At 44.3% G+C, this 19,862-nt stretch overlaps 1 protein-coding gene across 1 annotated transcript in view; it reads right to left on the bottom strand.

Moving 5' to 3' along the window:
• The window catches only part of TMC2 (transmembrane channel like 2), a 32,497-nt gene extending 15,864 nt beyond the window's left edge, over positions 1-16,633 (bottom strand). Inside the window, exons 1-11 of the mRNA XM_075747135.1 lie at positions 16,588-16,633; positions 16,227-16,274; positions 13,836-14,166; positions 12,963-13,115; positions 10,762-10,852; positions 9,782-9,863; positions 9,379-9,485; positions 7,272-7,370; positions 3,327-3,469; positions 1,686-1,833; positions 1,052-1,240 (exon numbers count right to left, since the gene is read on the bottom strand). Of these exons, the coding sequence (XP_075603250.1) occupies positions 1,052-1,240; positions 1,686-1,833; positions 3,327-3,469; positions 7,272-7,370; positions 9,379-9,485; positions 9,782-9,863; positions 10,762-10,852; positions 12,963-13,115; positions 13,836-14,166; positions 16,227-16,274; positions 16,588-16,633 (1,437 nt within the window). The remainder of the gene's footprint in view (positions 1-1,051; positions 1,241-1,685; positions 1,834-3,326; positions 3,470-7,271; positions 7,371-9,378; positions 9,486-9,781; positions 9,864-10,761; positions 10,853-12,962; positions 13,116-13,835; positions 14,167-16,226; positions 16,275-16,587) is intronic.
• Between the last annotated feature and the right edge of the window lie 3,229 nt (positions 16,634-19,862).

Here is a 19,862-nt window from a genome sequence, read left to right on the forward strand (position 1 = left end):
TGCAGCTCAAGAAAAGATGTTCTAGTGGTAGTTTTGTTCCTCTATATGGTGCAAGACGCTAAGTCGTACTGTGGTCAATGAGGTCATTGGCAAGTCAGCGTTAGCTGAGGCATGACTTGCAGGCTCTATCTTTTTTTACAGCCCTACAGTGCCCATTGGCCTGCAGAGGACTGTGCCTGTACAGCCGCTGGCGGGCTATAACTCAGAGGTCTCTCTTTTTTTTTCTTTCTTTTTTTTTGTGTGCTTTTTTTTCCAGGAGGGGGAACAGCACCCAGAACTGTGTATATTCAGATCTCAAGTTATCACCAGGAAAGTCTCAGACTTTAAACTTTTTTTTTTAATAGGATTTTTTTTCTTTGGGAAAAGTTCACTGAAATAAAGCATTTTGTGTGAAAGTGCTGTCTTGCTAACGTTTTCTGAGGGAATTATGAAAATGCATGGCTTTGAATTTAATTTGGCTTTGATGTATAAATACATGATAATATAGTATACATTGAAATGAAGCCTTTCTATAGGTTGAAACAATTTTTTGTATGTGTGTCAAGAGCTTCAAGATTTGAACTTCTCGTTCCAAAAACAGACATTTAAAAATTTTGACAACTGAAATTTTTGTGCAAGTTGTAAAATCTTATTCCCATTATTCAGAGTGGACAATAAAGATCTGAGTTTAGTTTTATGTCTGATCATGGACATTTCTAACACCCAGAGAGCTTTCTAGTGCAACAGAATTTGTAAGCATTAATATGCAATTTGAGGTAGATGCTTTAAAAAAATGGTCAGTGATGTAAGTCCTGAAAGCACATTGAATTTTATGGTGATTTATAGTAAGAGCAGTTTCCCTTCTTTTCAGGAGCTGTTAATCTGCCCTAGAAACTCTCAGTGAGACCAACTTGCTTCCCAGCTAAAACAAGTACAAAGGTACTGAAGGGGACTTCTGGGCCCTGGCAGGGAATCCCTCTGCCTTGGATGCTGTCCTTAAGCTGTGGCAACGATTATGCTGACGTCCAAGGCAAATTATCACAGCAGAAAACTGGAAGCAAAGTTTCCTTACCTCGTTTCTTTCATACCACCCAACGTTTTGCATTTTGGAAAACGTCTGGGAGCGTTTCACCACAAAATAAATGAGGTAGCCACTCCCGCACAAGCAGCATATGATGAGTACGTTGGCCAAAACCCGCAGGAACCTCCTCAGGTGGATGTTCTCATCCTTGTTGCTTTCTTGCTCATCCACAATAGACTCCTGAAAAAAACAGGGATGCTCACAGAATTGGAGTGTGTATCTTGCAGCACTGAGCCTAAGGCAACATCAAATGGTTTTCTACCCTATGAAATGAAATCCCATGCTATTCCAGCTATATTGAATTTTGTAATTGTGTTAAGCTCACATAAAGCTTCATACAGGCATCCTGGTTTGACTGAAAGACATCAAGTAGCAAACACCCCACAGTCCCAGGGGAATGTGGCAGGTAAATTATGCTCTGAAGTAAACCAGATTTTTTTTCAAATCCTAAAAAGGTTGTTGGGGTGACTCATGGCACGTGAGCTGGAGCCGCTGTGATTCAACACCATACCCCGTTCATATGGAGAGATGCAGTACAGGTACCCAGATTTCCCCTTAAACCTCTGCCATGGTAGGCACTGGGAGCATCCCCAGAAGCAGACAGAGAAATGCCAGTTAGGGTTACCTTGAAGCTGGTGGTGATGGATGCAAACTTGTTGTCTGCTGTCTCTGGGTTGCCAATGAGGTAGTCCCAGCTGGTGAACATTTTCCAGCTGAAAATGAAGTTGTCATCATCCCCGTCTGCTGTACTTTCGTTGGCATTGCGTGCCATCCTGTGCAAGGACATGTGTGGTGGCAAGGTCAGGGAGTGTTTCACAGAGCCACCCGTGTCCTTCGGCTTTGCAAAGTAGCACCGGTGTTTTGGGATTGCTGGTGGATAAGGAAGGAGCGGAGTGACTGTTCTAGGGGTTTGGGTGCGACTGTCTATCATGTGCCGTGGGACTTTAGGTTTAAGGAAAACTGAACAGTCAAAAGGGGTCTTCAGGGCTTTGCAGGTCTTGTATTGAAAACGGTAATGTGGAAAAAAAACTACCACAGGTGATTAAAGCAGATTAAGGATTGCTTCTACCAGCTAGTGTGTGAAGAAAGTCTATTTACAGTGCTTCTGGGGCCTAGGGTACAGTATAAGATTATGGCTACCTTTAGTTAGTTAAATTTAGTCAAAAATCACCAGTGCCATCCAATACACCCACTGCAACAAAGTTTTAGTGAGATTTTAGTAGCTGCACAATGCTGGAGCCAAAGAGCTTGCAGCAAACCATGCAGGGAGAGAAAAAGGATTATTCTTGTTAATCAGCAAAGGAGCAGATATAGCTTCTGCTGTTCCCTCTCTATTATTTGATCCCTGAAATCCTTCTGTAACTCCCACTAGAGTTCCTAGCACCAGTCCCTCAAGGAAGGCGAGACAACAGATGCTGCAATTTCATGGCAAATGTACAGCAAATCCCCGTGTCCCGCTCCAGCCAGAGGCTCAAGAGGCTCTTTCTGCTGCCCAGCAATAAGGGCCTGTTTTGAGAGCTGTACAAATCCGGGGGCTTATCCTTTCTTGCAAAGGAAAGATAACTTTTGCATGGTGTGGCCTCTAGAGAGAGACAGAGGGTTTTATTTTTGGCTTTGTCTCAGCAGCAAGAGGTGCCTTGGTTGCATCCTGGGTGCCCTGGGGATGCCGCGGGGGCCGCACTGGTGCCCAGGGACAGTGCACGAGGGGCACAGAGATTGGAGCCCTGCTCCAAACCTGCACTGATTGGTTTGGGGATGCACCAAAAGCAGTCTGGTAGCGTTTGGCTCTTTACTACACCCCTTGCACCATCTGTGTGACTCACATTGGCATTCAGGAATGTTTTTTTTGCAATGAAAGGATGGGAAAAGGAGCCTTTGACATTTGCTGTAAATAAAATGTTCCTTTGTGTAAAAAATCCACCTGACAGCCCTGTAGTGATGTTGGAAGAAGGATTAAAGTGATTTAGAGATGAGGAGGAGAAAGAAGAGGGCTGGAGAAGGAGGTGGGAGGGTTCAAAATAATGCATGTGAGCCCATGTCTGAGGCAGGGGACTGCCCAGGTCCACCCAGCCCACCAGAGCCAGGGGTGGTGGATGCTGAGGCCAAGTGTGTGACCACAGCAGGCATGCAGCCCCCTTCACCCCACGCTCCCTGAGCTGCCCGGCCAAGGCTGGACCAAGCTGTGAGCCGTGCCCACGGAGGGGATCCCAGCTGCAAGGCACAGCTGGGTGGATTTTGCAGAGAGGGCAATGCCAGCCGTACTTACGATCTTATAACAACCATCAGGCTGTAGCCGAATACACTGACCCCAACCATGAAATATGCCATCGGTAGCCTGTATTTTAACCAGCCAATTGTCCGCTGGTTATTGTAGTAGCCGTAAAAGAGCGCTGAGTATTTGATGTAGCCCTGGAAGGAAAGCAAAAATAAACCTTTGTGTAAACTGTGCAGGTTTTCTTCCTCAGGGAAGAGGTTTCTGGTGAAAACTGAAGATTTAAAACAAGAAAAATCAACCTGGAAAAATTTTTAGTGTCTCATTCTTGGCTGCTTGCTGCCCTGTCAATTTTGAAAGCCATCCTCCTAAGAGCTTATCTTCCTAAGAGCGGGAAGAAGAGGGAGAGCCTATCAGAGGATACTGGCTCAAAACTAAAATGTAGTTTTTATCCATCACTATTTCATCCTTCCCAGAAAAACATCCTTACTGCTCTTTGTGGCTGTAGCCCACATGCTTCTGTAAGCCAGTATCAAACACTCAGATCTTGTAGAAATGCTGTAGCAAAGGGGTTTCCCACCATGATATGAAACTTTTTCTTTCAGCTGGGAGGCAGCTGATGCTCGGTACCCTGCAGATTTAGTTCCTTTTACTGGCTACCACCTGCAGAGCAAATATAGCTAAAGACTAAAATCAAAGCATGACTTTCCTGTGCAAAGCAGAGCTCGGACACAATATCAACTATGATGTCTCAAGTAGATTTTTTTTTTTTTTTTTTTGCTGTACAAGCTGTTGGGCATTCAACCAGTGTGCAGATCTCCTAATTTGCGTTAGCAATCTCTCCCTATTTTTCTGTCATATCTTCTCCGAGTTCGTGTGTATCTTTGCATATTGTACTTCTGTATTTTTTGCCTGTTGTCTTTCAGCTCATAAATTAAGTGTACTTAATCAGTCTGGCCATGATAGTTCAGCAAGCTCCCCTCTGATCAAACTTTTGAAAAGACCAAAATTGAGACATAAATTGAAGCTTGTATCAGAGGCTGTGTAATGGATCTTGTTTAGAGACACCAAGTAATTTACATGGGAAGGGACCCCTGGAGGTCATCTAGTCAAGCCCCCTGCACAAAGCAGAGCCAATTTCAAAATTAAGTGCTGTAGCTCGGGGCCATGTCCAGCTGAGTTTTGAAAATCTCCAAGGACGGAGATCCCACGACCTTTCTGGGCTTCTCTTCCAGTGTTTGACCGCTTTCATTTAATCAATTAGACTAAGCTCCTCCAAAGTGCCAGGTTTTTCATTCCTAACTTAATATAAAACTTTGGTATCCCTGGTTGCCACATTACCTGCGTGTTTGCCTTGCACAAAGCGCAGTGCCACAGGGACAGGACGACTTTGCGTGTGTCTTTGCCTGTGCTGCCGAGCCTCTCGGGGAAATGCGGCAAGCCCGTGGCTGGCACACCACAGCGCGGCTGCTTGGGGCTCTGTATAATGTGTGCTGGGGAGGCGTAATGAAAAAAGCCTCATAAAATATGAAGATGATATTCCCTGAAGGTGCTAGTGAGGTTTTTTTCTCAGGTTGTAATCCCAAACCTTTGTCTTTTTGATTCATCAAATGGTGTGGACTGAAAAATGAGTTTCTCTGGTCACATCATCCAGTACGTTCTTTAAACTCCATTTGTGAGACATGGTGTCTGGTGTCCAAGTGAGATTTATTCCTTTCTACTCTTCTGGAAATCCATGATGTGACCTCCTTGTTGCCAAAGCATACATTTCCCTGGCTTCTCTCTCTCTTGAAATGTATTTTTCAGGATCACAGTATTGACTCTTCATTTTATGCCTGCTCTGAAATATGTTTCCCAATTGCTCCCCTCCTGTGGAGCACGCTGGAATAAGCATCTATTCATTTTCAAAGGGCAAGTCTCTGCAAAGGGCTTAATTTGACATCATCTGGCTGCAGATGGTATAGGTGTGTGTTGCTGCCCCATAGCTGGAGATTGCTTCTCCAGCTTGAGTGAGTGCTCCCTGGTGTCAAACAGCAAGGGGGAGCGGGTACGGTACGGGGAGCTGTATGGCAGAGGGGTTCAGAGGATTGAGCCCTTGGTGACAGCAGGGGAAGGGAGATGTATGTACCAAGCCACTGGCGGGTCATGGTAGCCAGCCTTTCGTGCAATGGTACAGCCTCATCTAAGAGCAAATTTCCTTACTGATATGCATATAGTTTATTGTCCCCCAGACAAAATAAGCAGCTGCAGTTCAGCAACACTCCTGCAGGGTTGTTTTGGTTTTTTCTTATTTTGGAGTTTTGTTTGGGGTTTTTTTTTTTGTGGATGAATGAGTTTAAATGCTGTTTCTCATATTTTTACAATGTGATGCTCAAATGAGCTTTTTATTCAGTGCAGTGTTATTCAAAGTGTTGCCAATTCACCTCTGAATTTTGGATTCTGGCAAGTGAATGAAAGTGCTGGGAGAGCAAGAGCTAAAAGGATCCTCAGCAGAAAATGGGTGGTGAATGAAGGTCTGGCCCTGTCAGGTTCCTGGACGCGTCAGTGTTTGAAGCCTTATTAATAAATTAATTTAAATAATCTGGCTTACATTAAAGTAGTTGTTGTGGGTTTTTTCTAGCTAAGGAAATTGTGATGGGGTTTATTACAGAAGGACTGGGTGCCACACTTGTAATATGTGGGCCAGCACCAACAAGCATTTAAAAAATATTTTCAGAAGTAGCAGCTTTGAAAGTCAGATCCCAAGGTATTGGCCACAGCAGAATCTCTTCACTCCCCCGCACACATCTGTTTATTTTTTGGGCTGTCCCCTAAAACCACTTAATCCCTTTGGCCTAAATCTTCAAAGGCAAAGAGTACCTGGCGGGGGGGAGGATCTGAGTCGAGACTGCAGCCAAGGGTGGGCGGCTGGAAACTCGGTCTTTCCCTTTGGGTACAAGTCCTAAATTTTGGTTCTAGCTTTAGGGTCATATAAATATTTCAGGGTAACAGGGATGGCAGAGATGTGGGGAGCAATCCCCTTCCTAAGGCTATGAGTGAGTTCAGTGCTGTGGCAAGGTGGTCCCTGCCCGCGAAGGGGGTCCGCAGCTTGAACGCGCCTTCTGGGTGCCTGGGTCATTGTAGCTCTCGCGTTTCACTGGCGTGCCGGCTGGCTTTCTGGTTGGAAGTAAAATGGCTCTTCTGCATACAAAATTTTTTGTGTTTTTCAGAATAAAATTCTACATCGTGAATGTGAGATGATCATGTAGATTTCTATAGACTGTTCTATGTAGATTTAAAATACAGCAGAAATTTATTTATTGGGTGTTTTTTCCTCTGAAAAAGGACCTTTTTTTTTTTTTGCCTCAGTTCACGAGTCAACTCTGTGAATATGTTTTAAGTGAGTTGCACCAACCTCATCACCAGGCAGTTTGCATAGTCACCTGCTTCTACTGATGCTCGTAGAAAAACATGACTTTGGCTTCTTGTGCTTTGTGAATAAAAATACTGTGCAGATAAAAGTACATGGGATTCCTAAATCTGCTTTGACTTCCTTCAGTGTGGAACTGTATAACTCAACTGGCCTTAGTGGATTTTACTTTGTCCTGTTGCACCTCATTAACCCCAGACAGATACATTAGCCAGCTGTGTTGGGATGTGATATGTCCCCTTTGGAATAAAAGTGCATCTGCTTTGTTTCTGCAACACTGAGAAATATATGCATGTGTGTCTTTGTGTGTATACGCACACACATATGACATACGCCAGCTAGCACATTTGTATAGGGAAGTGGTTCAAATCCATATATATGCAGGTGCCTGCATGTGCACATGCTGTTTTGGCCAGAAATCAGTAGAGATCCACAAAGATTTCATGGCAGCAGGTGTCTTCATACTCTGGAAGAAATAGGTGCTTTGATAGTGTATCTTAGAACAAATTTGTCCCTGTAGCACCACTAACTTCTGAAGGGTTGTAGTAGGTATTCAGCTGATCTCTTATGATTAATGCTCCTGTACTTACCTCAAAATCCCAAAGAACTGAAAAATCCATAGCTGTTGCTTGTTCAGCCCGGGGTACGGTTTTCCTCGGCATGCTTCCATATGGCATTCCCATCAGGACCTGGTGAACGTTAATAACAGCGATGCATGTGTAGTGTAACACATTGTACAGGTTTTAGCAGTTGTTTTTTTTTCTTAATGAGTCTCTTTTGGTTGATTTTAATAGATATTTCATTTCTTAATACCGGAGCAGCAGTCTAAAATATTTAATTCCACTCAGATAACCAGAGGAGTTCCCTTTCCCTGGTAACATCCATTGTACAGGAACTATTTTGCCAAGGAACTGTATCTCTCAATGAACGGCTCCAGTTTAAATGTCCTTAGTTTTAGGAAGAAGTTCTTTGCTTGAACTTCATGGGTCTAATGCAATAAAGGGATTAGCTTTATCTATTTATGCAGGACTCCTCCTTTGAGAAGTCAAGAGCACTGGGTTGAGCTTGCGGTGTATTTTGTATTATATAGTCTTGAATTGAAAAATGATCTCAGGGTGAGGTGAAGGGCAGTTAGGTTTGGGCAAAAGAGCATCTGACAAAATGATGCAAAGAGCAGTTTTCATGGCACAGCCTCTCCTGATAGCACCACACAAAGCAGGTCTTGTAGCAAGTCCAGCAGCTATTGTGGTCCGGACAGAGAACGTCAAGTGCTATGGAGAGTTAATAATATATCTACAAGTAGACTCTGACTGGTGTCCATACCAAGATATCTCATTAGCATTCATAGCCTAGAAAGGTCCTAGCATATCATCTATCACTTATTTTTTAGGGCTATCTAATTAATTTCAAAATCATTTATGATTAAATGTTTATTGCCCAGCTACTCTCCATATCGTAACAGCTCAGTAGGCAATGAGTAACAGTATACATACTTTAAAGACGAAATCTGTTTAGTCTTCTACCATATGCATAGTTGCTAACAAAATACATTTGTATTGTTCAGTGCTAATGGTTATGTCTCTTCATCCTGGGAGGAAACAGAGCTTTTATTTTCGATAGTGTGAACAACCACATTAAGGAGAACAAAAGCATGGTCCTCAGGAGAGACTCTGTGCTGCATTTTTGCTACATAAAAATCTGCATTGAACAGAGCAGATGCCATTGTCTGCAGATTGCACAGCCTTTAAAGACAGCACTGAGTAATTTAGCCAGAGCTGTAATGGCTACATTAAAGAATTCTTGAATAAACGATCATATAAAGTTGACTATGAGATCCTTTTCCTTCTCCACGAACAGCGAGAAATAGAAAAACTAAAAATAAAACTCTTCCTCGTGAATCATCTGAATTAGAAGTACAGAAAAGGGATATTTCCCAAACAAATGTTAGTTGGCAAAATGCTTGGGAAATTATTCTTTCCCGTGACGGCTCCTCCTGCGGGGCTCTGCGGTGTCTGTCGCCCCAGGGCCGTGCCCCTCAGAGGGCCCAAAAGGGGCTCGTGTGCCTGAGGAGAGGTCCTGGCAGTGGCACCATCCATCAGAAACCCAGGTTTTCCACTGTCGCCTTATCCTTGTGTCTGTGAAAGCTCATGCAACTGCACGTTGTCAAAACTGGACTCGACACACCCAGTGAGGACTGCATTGCAGCTGGCAGCCCTGGTCCTTGGTAATTACGTAGGAATCTACTTCACCACCTGTACTGTGATTTTTGCAATGCAGAGAGGTGAAGGAAATGTTTGGGGAGGTCCCATACTGCAATGAGGATTTTCTTAATCAGTTTCAGAGCACAGTCCTATTCTTACAGCTCTTACGTACCTGAGCTTGTGTGTATAGGATTCCTAGATCATATTTTTCACTTTAGTCAAAATGTAAAAATAGCCTCAGGTTAGATTTTTGAGCTCCCTTTTTTGCTGCTGGATGGGCAGGATCTTTGATGGCATTTTAGGTCTCCTAATTTCAATCTGACTTTTGCTCCTGTGTCAGTAACAGCCTTGTAAGTTATTCTTTGTAAATAATCACACTTATACATTCAATTTTTCTAAAGCACTGCCCATTATAAGACACTTGTTTGTGCTATCAATCTCACGTTCCTGTTAAGCAATGGGCAAGATATTACTGAAAGGAAAATTAAGCACTTACCTCTGGAATTATAACCAGTCCGAATATTAACCCAAAAAGGACAAGATTTACTCCGTACATCCACCGCAGAAATATGAAGTAGGAAGCAACTGAGGAACCAAAGTGACCTTGAACCAGAAGACACTTAGTGGTTAGGAGTCTAGGAGGGCTAAACTATCCTCAGCAAGACGCGGACCCCTTTACCCTCAGGTCTCCCCAGCGTGTTGCCCAAGACCCTCCTGACAGTCCCCACCACTGATGGAGATGGCAAAGCCTGGAGCTGCCTGGGGTGTGTGCTCCTGGGTTGGTATCAGTGCCCGGGGCAAGCGGAGACTGGGGACCAGGGAGCTGGAGAGTTGTTTGGATGAAGGCAAAGCTGTCTTACAAAATGTCTCACTGCCACTGCGCAGCAACTTCCACTTACTCTCCACTTCTTTTATCTTCATCTCCCAGGGTATGCACTGGGTTTTAAAATTGTCGAAGTCTCTCTTAAATTTCACCCATTTCTGAAACAAGACAATATTGCTGTGAACAGAGAGGAGCAAAGAGGGAGGCCGTAGGGCTTTCTAATGTCAGGGTTTGGTAGCGCTGCTAGGAATGGGTGTAAAGTCCAAAGCAAAAACTCTGGTCTGCGTCTGATCTTTTGGACTATTTCAGAAACTAGGTTCAATCTAAAAGGCCCCCCCACCCCCAAGTGTCTGCATTCAATATGTGAATTTTAACCTTTCCAGGCTTTCGGAAAGCTGCAGTTGTGCTATGAGTTTACCTTATTATATAGGGGTGGAAAATCCAGACCTAGCCATGGACCGAAAGAATTGATGCAGAACCAACTCTATTTAAAATGAAATTTAATCTGATAAAATACTGAGCTTTAATCCTTCATCAGACCAGTGGCTAAACTCCCATTGATTTGATCATCTCAGGCCTGGCTCCATTTTTCACTTCTCTATATAATCTCCATGACAACATGCATCTTGGCTACCAACTTCAGTCTTACAACACAGTCGTCATTCTCCTTGTCTCATTAATGAGGAAGATGAAATTTTACACGAGTCCATGGGACAGTGCAAGAGTTTGGCATGGCCTCTCTCCTCTTTAGGGGTACCTTGTCCCACAGTTTTGGAGGTTGCAACCAGAAAGCCATGTTTTTCCCTGCCCCTGCAAATCCTCCCTTGCTTCAGGGAAGGTCTCAACAAGATTCAGGTGGGGGGAATTTCCCCCTGTTCTTTCTGTAATCATCACAGATTTGAAGTTGGCTACTCCTTTTTTGAATGTGGGCAGGAAGTTGTATTCTGATTTCCTGGTGTTTCTTCTGCCAAATATGGGTCAATAAACTCTACTAAAAATGGGCTGAATGGATAACCAGATACCCAGGCTTTTCCCTGACATCGTTGCAGCACTTACCTTTGCCATCATCATCTTATACGCGTACAACTTTTTGCCCTTGCCTTTTCCCAGAGCTCCTTCAAACTTCTCTACAAAAGCTTGTGCCTCCCTAATCAGAAAACAAACAAGTGCGTTATTTAAACAGCAAAGGGGTCTTTAGCTTTTCACCTCTGCCTGCAGTGGTGGGAAAGCAGCCACACTGCCCTCCCCATGTGAAGGCAGGGATTTGGGCTCTCTGCACCCCGTGCTGTGTCTGGGGTGGTCTTGCTCTGCCATGCAAAGCTCACATGCCCACCCATGGCTAGCCAACAGGTCCCCAAAGTGCTCGTGCTCACGCAGAGATGTGTCCCAAATCTTGCTCCCTGCTTTTCCCTGGGTGTAGACCAGAAGCCTGCCTGTTCATCTTGCTCCAGAGCTCTCCCACCCCAGCACGCCTACTACAATTTCTTTCTCCATTGGTCAAGAAAAAAACCCAAACATTTTCTACTGAAACAAATTCCAAGAGGATGCAGAATTTCCCTACATGAACACCTTCCCATATCAGAGATCTACAAGTAGCTCAACAGGAAAATCTCAGTGCCAGAGAAATGAGCATATGCTGGTCAGGAGTAAAATCAAGCTGCAGATTGCAATTAATTTTAGAATAGGTTTCTAAAGGAAATAAAGAGAAATGAACCTAGGTAGATGTTATTAGATGTTAGAGTACGCTGAGTTTGTGATAGGATTGTCATATATTGATGTTGCTGATACGGCATGAGAAGAGACTAAATTTAAGGAGTTGGGAGATCCTTTGCAATCCTAAGCCTGTGGGGAAGTTGGACTTCTACTTGGTAGAAATAGTTGCCTAGTTCAGCCCTGTAACCTTGGGAAAATCACCTGTAACTTTATTTGCAAACCTAAAGAGAGATTTCTAAGTCTTGCACATATTTTTTTACTCTCTTTGTGTTTCATATCCCTCATGTGTGCAATGGGGCTAAGCCTTTCTTGTCTCAAGGTAGAGACCGTGCAGCCAAAATACCTAACGAATGTACAGCACTCAGAGAGCCTTTCTGGAGACCCCTGCACAAGCAATGCAACGATTTCATTTAGGTTCATTAGCAGGTGGTAAGGATCGCCGTGGTTCAGGGATGAGATGAAAGGATAGAGGTGTGTTATTAAACATGATTCTAGGCAGAATTTTAGCCCGGATCCTATAGCAAAGGGAAAATATGTCAGAAATAATATCGCTTTGCTTTTTTCTTCCTTTTCTTGCAGAACTTTGGACTTTCAGGGTCATAAGACTTTATTTGTAATGAGCTCAAGCTTATAGCATGCCTGTGAGATAGAAAAGCTGCTTTAATATAGTTTTCCTGCGTAGATATTTACCCAGATTTTTAGAAATAATTGGCAATATTCAAGCCTCCTGATTTTAATAAAAGATGGAGCCAGTCTTGGGCTTCAGGGTGTAAAAGAGAGAAGCAGAGACACCCGATGACTGCCAGCCTTCACAGTCTGGTCACTGCAGCTCTGAGCAGCCTCTTGCGAAAGACAGAGGGGGGACATCACCACTCCCGATGGGACTGTGCATACCTTTCAATGCTATTTTTAAAGCTCTCCTGGTAGAAAGGGGTTTCAGATGATTTTTAACCAATAGAGCTGAGATTTGAAACATTGCCTTGACCTGGGAACGGTCCTGGTGAACCCTGCCCCGCTGCCCCCCTTTGCCCTGCACTAAGGGATCTTTGCAGCTGCCCCAGTTGTTCTCACGTTCAGCGTGGACTAGGTGGCAATATTATCTTTGCTCCATAAACCTCTGCAAATAATATTTTTTTCCAAGCAGCACTGTCTCAGGAAGTGTGAAGTAACATGGCACTTTGCCGCTTTGATTTCTGTTTGACAATGGGCATGAATAAGCAAACCAGGGCACAGAGTTTGCTTTAACAAGTAGCCTGACAGTAGTGAGTCATTTGGTTTTAAATACAAGGGTAGAATGACCTGGCTGTGGGTATCAGTTGAACAGATTTGCACCTTGCCCGTTCTTTGGTTACAGAGGCTGAAAATCAAATTCCACATTTTAACTCTGAACATTTAAGCCCAGACAGGCTGGCCAGGCTCTGCTGGTCACTTTTTCTGAGACCAAGGTGTTAGAGTAACGGCCGCAAACAGGCAATTTCTAGGAAAGGCAAAGTGCATCTGACAGCAAAGACCGCGGGGGTGTGGGTTCCTGGTGTGATGGGTACCTGAGCACTGAGAGCTTCTTCACCATCCTCCAGGGCTTGTTCCTCATGGTGGAAATCAGTTTTTTCTTTTGCTCCACCTGCTCCATCAGCATCGCGAGCTCTTCCTCCGACAGTGACTCCTCATCGGATGAGTTGGAAGAAGCAGAAGTAGTACTGGGGAAGATGCAAAACAAAGGGCACAAAACAGAAAAACTTGCAGGAGTTAGAGGGAAGGTCTTGCTTGGGGTGGGCACGGTGCCACTGCCCCTTGGGGATCCCACTCTGACGTGGGCACAGCGCCTCATCATTCCCCGGCTTGGTGTGATGCCAACGCAGGATAACGAAGAGGTGATTGCACCCCACCATAACTCACCCAACATTGTGCTTTGGACCACGCTTCAGCTATAGAAGCATTGCCTAGGGCTACAGCTGGCTTTGGAGAAATGTTTTTCACACCTTCAGAAGGAAATGGAAGATAAGGGGAGAAGCAGAGGGTTGGGACAAGCAAGATTTGGAAGAGAAAGAGACTTGAAAACCTGAGAGATCCATTTTAACCTGAGTGTTTCCATACACCAACGAAAAAAATGTGCCCAGGTCTGAGTCGTGCAAGCTGTCTTGTTTAAGAGTGCTTTTCTACACCCTGCTGTAGGCGCTAGGACTCCACTACATGCACAGATCCGATCCTGGCTGAGAAATGATAATGACAGAAGACCTTAGAAGCAGTTTGGTTGTGTGGCATTTTACACTACTGTTTTCCACTGTTGCACCTCTTTTGGGAGAGCAGTGACTTATTCACAGTCTATTGGGTTTGCAGTTCTGACCCGTACGCCACTGGCACATCGATACCACTGCCAGTCTGACACAAGGCACGGTACTCAGGGATTGTTTAATTACCTGTTTTTCCTGGCTGTCTTCTGTTTGTTCTCCCCCTCCTTTCCTTTCTTGTTTGTTTTACTTTCTTTGTTTTCCAACTCCTTTTGATCTTTGGTAGGAGACTTTTTGCCTCTCTCTCTCTGCCGGCTTCCTTCCTCTCCTGCCGTTTTTCCATCACTGTTTTTTCTTTGGTAGATTTTTCTCCTAGAAGCTCTGTTTTGTTGACTACAACTGTCTTCCTCTTTGCTCTCATCTTCTTTGTCTTTCTCCTGCTTTTTCCTTTCAAGTCTGCTTGCTCTCCTGGTTTCCCTGAGGGGCTGTTTCTTAGGTGTCTTGTGCTTTACTTTATCATCTACAAGGGATAAAAAAAGTCTGCTTTGGGAAACACTTAGCTTTTCATGCTGGCAAAATAAGGATTCATCAGAAAAGTGCAGGCAGCCAGGATGCCTGATGCAAACCCTAGCGAAGTCAATGAGCAGATGCCTGTTGACCTTGGTGGGCTTTGTTGTTATGCCCCATCCAAGAACCGTGTCCAGCATTTTGGTTATGCAACGCCCATTTAAGACAGTGAAACTCATTTTAGCACATCAGTGGCTGGTATGTGACCGTAAGAAAATTGGAAATTAGTTACAAATGCAAAAGCCCATCCATCAGAGAACACAGACAGATATCTTTCCAACCTGTAAACACACCAGAGCAAAGGAAAGAGCAAGTGCAGCCAGTTAAATAGTACGTAGTGTGTTTGTTGGTGCAATGTCCTTGAAAGCTGTTTACTTTTCAAGGCTGTGGATGGAGGTCTTCTATTTATAAAGAGAAAAGGCACAGCTTAGGCAGCACCAGGTCTTGTTTCTCTGAGTTTTCTTTTCTATAGGAAGGTGTATATCCAGAGAAGAAAAAAAACAGATAGCCTCTGATGCACATTTCATTCTTACTGGCATTGCAAGATAAAAAAATAATTTGTCCAGAAGTCAGAAGTGCTTCTAGTTTGAAGGACTGAAATGGAGCATGATTTAATTGCAGAATACTATGGAAAGGGGAAAAGATTTAATTGCAGAATACTATGGAAAGGGGAAAAAAAAAAATAATTAGAAAACCCTCAAGCCCCTCCACCCCTTTTACCACCAAGTACCTTAAAATCAATAGTAAGTTTTTCAGATTCTTTTGCCTTCTAATTTTCCAAAATTTCTTACTAATGAAAATAGAGTGTTAAAAAAAAATAAAATTGTAATGTTAGCATTTTCCCCACGGTTGGAGAAATTGTAATGGAAGAAGGAAATTGTGCTGGAGTAGGATCCAGAGTGAAAAATGAGCAGCCTAAAAGTCAAGGAAAATAGAAGCAAAAAGAATTTGAGTATTTGCTTTTTTGTTTTGGTGAAAAGTTAGAAATTAGTAACCAGCAAATAGCTTTTGCTTGCTAGTGGTAAAAAATTAGTAGGCGGTGGTTGTCACACTTGTCACTGGGAATAAGAAGGAGCTTTCAACTTATTTCTCAAGAGCCATTAGGTAGGTTTCAGTTACTATAGAATGGTGCATCTCAGCTAAATTTCAGTTAGTGATCTAGGTCAAAGGAACAGCTACTCACTTTAGGAAAATGTTCATTTTGGGCAACCATCACAGTTTTAATTTGCAAGCTATCAAATATTAGCTTAAATGTGGAGCATTCATTTGTTATTTTTATCTTATTTCCTTGTTTGCCTGTATGGGAAAGGTGGATATGATTTAAAAAAAAAAAAAAATCCCAGTCATTTGCTAATTACTTTCTCATATTTTATGGATTGTACAGACATGGCCGTGAGCCAATTTTGCAGTGGCGTCTACAATCATATCACCTATCCAGCGCTGTTATGATCTTGCCTCTTTGCTATCTCTCTTTATTTAGTGTTATAATCTTACCCTTTAGCTATTTCTTTTTATTTACTAAAAACACAGGGTTAAAGCTGTTTTTAATCCTGTCACTGGCTCTTTCTGATTTCCTAACAGCCGTCAGTCTGCCTCCAATCCATTTTCATTTTTATCTTCTCGTGGTCACGATTAATCAAGATACCAGCGTGTTATGGTTTAAGCAAGCATTACAGGGAGGGCAAGCGGGACCTCGGTGCGGTGCAAAGCAGTCCCAGCCCCGCATAGGGTGATGCTTTACTGTCATGCCTGGTTTAGTAGGGATGACTGCCAAGGGACAGGGGCTCTGACAGCCTCCTACTCTAGGAGCGTGGATGAAAGGGGACAGACTGCTTAATAATGGTAGTTTACATATCACTATTATAAGTCAGACCTCAAGGGAAAAATCTGCTTGCTCACAAGTAGCTCATTAAATGGTTCCTGTTGCAGAGCAAGTCACAAGCCAGAGAGAAAAAGGACAGGTATTACCTCCTGTATTTCAAACAAGACAGCATTTTTTAATCTCTACGTTACCTTCACTCTCTGTGTCACTTTCGACTTGTCCATCAATCTCTATTCCGGCTGCAAGACAAAGAACAAAGAGTAATTGCATTTGTTGCTGGGATTTACACACGCGATGCTTTACACAGCTAGTCCTTAAGTGCCAGCTGAGCTTGGCAGAACGTCCCTTGTTGTTTATACATTATATTCTTTTCCTAGAGTGACACTCTTAATATTTACTTTAGTTTGGCAAATTGACAAAAGTTCCCTGCATGAGCAAACTGAAATTGCATGATCTTTGAGAGATGCAAAATGATGTGCTTGGAAAGTCATGAGACATTTTCTCAAGTATTTGGCATCATCCAAACTGAAATGATCTCATAGTGATACCAACCATCTTCCATGATGACCTGTAAAGCACATTTCTTTTTCTTCCCCATGAGAGCCTCCCGTCTTTTGCACAGATACCGTAGCCGCTACACTGTGCACGCGCACCCCAGTTATATACAGGTTACTCTCTCTTCCAGTGCCCATGTGCTTGTCTCCTGGGCACTGCAGACAGACGGACACATCCAGCCGCCGGTGACCTCCTGCTTGTGAGCCATGCGGGCAGGGGAGGCAGGGAGGGGTGGGAGAGGCAGGGAAAACCTGGGCTCTGCCTCAGCCCACCCAAACACTTTCCCTTCGGCTCCCTTCTCCCTGTGAAAAAGCACCTGTTGGCATTACATTGCATTTCATTATTTAAACATGAAGGAAAGCCCTTTGGTGGATACTTGGTGGTATCGTATGAAACACAGACACAAGTCACGTCTGGTTCTGACATAAGCATGTGGCTGGAGGCTTTGAAAGGATCAATTTTCTTAATGCCATATTCTTTACTGACCTGTGTCAATCTGTGTAACCCTGTTAGCCATTCTCCTGCACTTATTAAACCTCTCAGTGCGGTGCCCCTTGGGGCACGGCTGTGGGTCACCTTTTGTCCTCCATGTGCGTTCTTTGTAGGGGACTCATGAGCTAATAGATGCAGCAAGGAGTCAGGAGTCAGGACACCAGGATCTCTCTTTCCTTTGCTCCTCTATTCTGTGTGACCTTAGCATACTCATTGCACTTGCTGGTAAAATAGGATAGATTTTCTTTCTAGGTGCTCTGAGGCTTAATTAATTAATGCGAGACCCTCATTCGGAAGGTCCTTTAGTACCGCAAAGTATTGTATTTCATGCTTGCAGCTTGCAGTCTTTCAATGGGCCAAGTATAGGTCTGTCTGAGCAATCTCTGGTGTAAAACCTGCAGTATCTGCCCCAGCTGTAGCTTCCTCAGCGACCTGGTACATCCCCAGCGCAGGGTTTCTCCCATGAGCACGCGGATTGCGCAGGAACAGTTTCCGAAGAGGAAAGTGACCTCGTGTCATCCATGAAGTCTGCGACAGACCCCTGGGTTGCGTGGGCATCCTTTGGGGACCTGGCGTGGTGACAGTACACAAAGCCTTTTCTCTAAGTGTTGGCAGAGAGACAGTTAATTCCCCCCCCTTCCCTCCCGAAAGAGAGGAGTGTTGTGGAGACCAACTTGAGGCACCCTCGTACTCTTGCAGATGACTCCTGGTCTGGGTCCAGTGCAGCACCCGAGGAGGTGCCGACCTGAACAGGAGACTCTCTGCTTCTTTTTGAGTGCTGAATTTTGGTCCAAAGGCACCTTTCAACTATTTTAAGTCCAATCCCATGGATTGTGTGATCTGCCTTTGACTTTAGCTCAGCTTGCCTGAGCTAAATACATAATGTATGGCATATGCCCATACATTATTAACAACTCTAACCCAACAAGTTCATTACACAGGGCATTTCCACTGTGTGTTCCCCACACCAGTGGGTCTGACTGGGGCTGAAGACAGCAGTAGTGGTCTTTGAAGGTCTTCCCAGTGAACAAGTTTCACCTATAACCCTATATGTCAATGTGGCAGGTTGAAAAGTTGTTCCAAATGTCGTTGCATTAATACTGCTCCAGGCAAAACGGAGCAATTTGCAGTTGCTGGAGGCTACTGGAACGGATTGTCTGCAGGCTACTTCAGTTGCCTCAAGCCTCAGCCCTAAGCATCTCTTTCCCAAACAGAGGATCTAGGGATTTCATTTTTCTTGTTAAGTGAAAACCAGGTTTCTGGAGAATCAGGTGGTAAGAGGCGAAAGGGGCATGGATGCCCATCATATACCTGCTTCCTGAGAAATACTCTGCCTCTCAGAACGGCAGCTCATGGGGTGCCGATGTACCAAAATGTGCGGCTGGATAGTACCCCTGGCCTCCTGCTCCAAGCCAAAACTCCCATCCTTTGATTTTGTAATCTGCACTCCTGTTCATGGAGGTGGTGGCAAGGTTGTGATGGTTGTTCATGCAGTCACAGGAGCCCAGGGCACAACAAATTCGGAGGAAATCCGTGGCACCCACGTGGCACTCCTTGCCGCATGGGGTGGAGATCACGCCGCACCGATGGAGGAGGTGGTAGCTGAGGGGTCTCGGTGTATGGGGCAGAGCAGGAATGGTGGCTGTACTGCGCAGCACTCGAGAGACAGCGCATCGGTATGGCTGTTTAGTGGCTGAAGGTATTTGCAGTAAGCTCTGTTTGGATGTTGTTTCCCCCCGTACCTACACTGTCAAAAGTAGTAAGATTGACCCTGACAAATCTGCACTCTTACAGGCTGGGTGGCAACATTTTACCCTGGCATGGGTACAGATCGTTATCTTTCACACTGCCAGCTTCGCTGGACTCCATCACACAGAGAGGAGGGAGGTGCATAACAGGTGGCAATTATTTCCTAACAAAGAAGGTTAAGTGGCTGCCAAAGTGCCATATTCTTTAGGAGAAACCCCTATATTACCTTTCAGACTTGACCTATGGTACAACAAACCACCTTCTGTATGATCTGCTGCTCCCTTTGCCTTAGAGCCTCAAGATCAGCACAAACAAAATAACCCACCCCAGGTAATGCTGTCTTCCTCCTCCAGAAACGAGGGTCCACCTGAGGCTGATGTGCAGCCACACAAGGATGATGACAAACCTCGGGGTCTTTGTCCTTTGTGGCACATGTCCTTGGGGGGAGAGGCAGAGCCACCATCACGTTTGAGGTGGTCCAGGTAGGGCCAGAGGGTGCGATGGAGAAGACAGGCTGGGCAGGTGAGCCTGGGGAGCATCCAGGAGCAGCATTCAGTGTAACAAAGTGGTGTCATGCAAGCTGAGACCAAGAAAAAGTGCAGCATGGTTAGGCCAAACCACAGACTTGCCAGACTTGTTTGCCTATTATGATTTTTGGTAAGTGCTTAGACATCTGTAATTTCTCCCCAGAATCAGGCTGGTGGAGATCTCGCTGTACCTGTTTTTACCTGTGTGATATTGCATTTGTAGTGCACTTCAGGTGGGCTGGACACTAAAGACTGTTGGTCAAAACCAGAAAGTTTAAAGAAAAAACCATATAGCAGTTTATATGCAACAAAGAAATATTAATGGAAAAACTTAAGGTGGAATATTCTATAAAATGCTGCATTTGAAGTAAAAAACCCATACTTCATTATGTCCTTTTGACACCTGTCTTTCCTTGAAGATAGAAGCTGCTTAGTTAAAAGTAACATATACAAAAACTTTGCAACAACCCCAAGGATGGCAGGCCTGGGAGAGCAACGAGACAC

This window comes from Balearica regulorum, chromosome 2 (genome assembly GCF_011004875.1).
Source record: "Balearica regulorum gibbericeps isolate bBalReg1 chromosome 2, bBalReg1.pri, whole genome shotgun sequence".
Lineage (NCBI taxonomy): Eukaryota > Metazoa > Chordata > Aves > Gruiformes > Gruidae > Balearica > Balearica regulorum.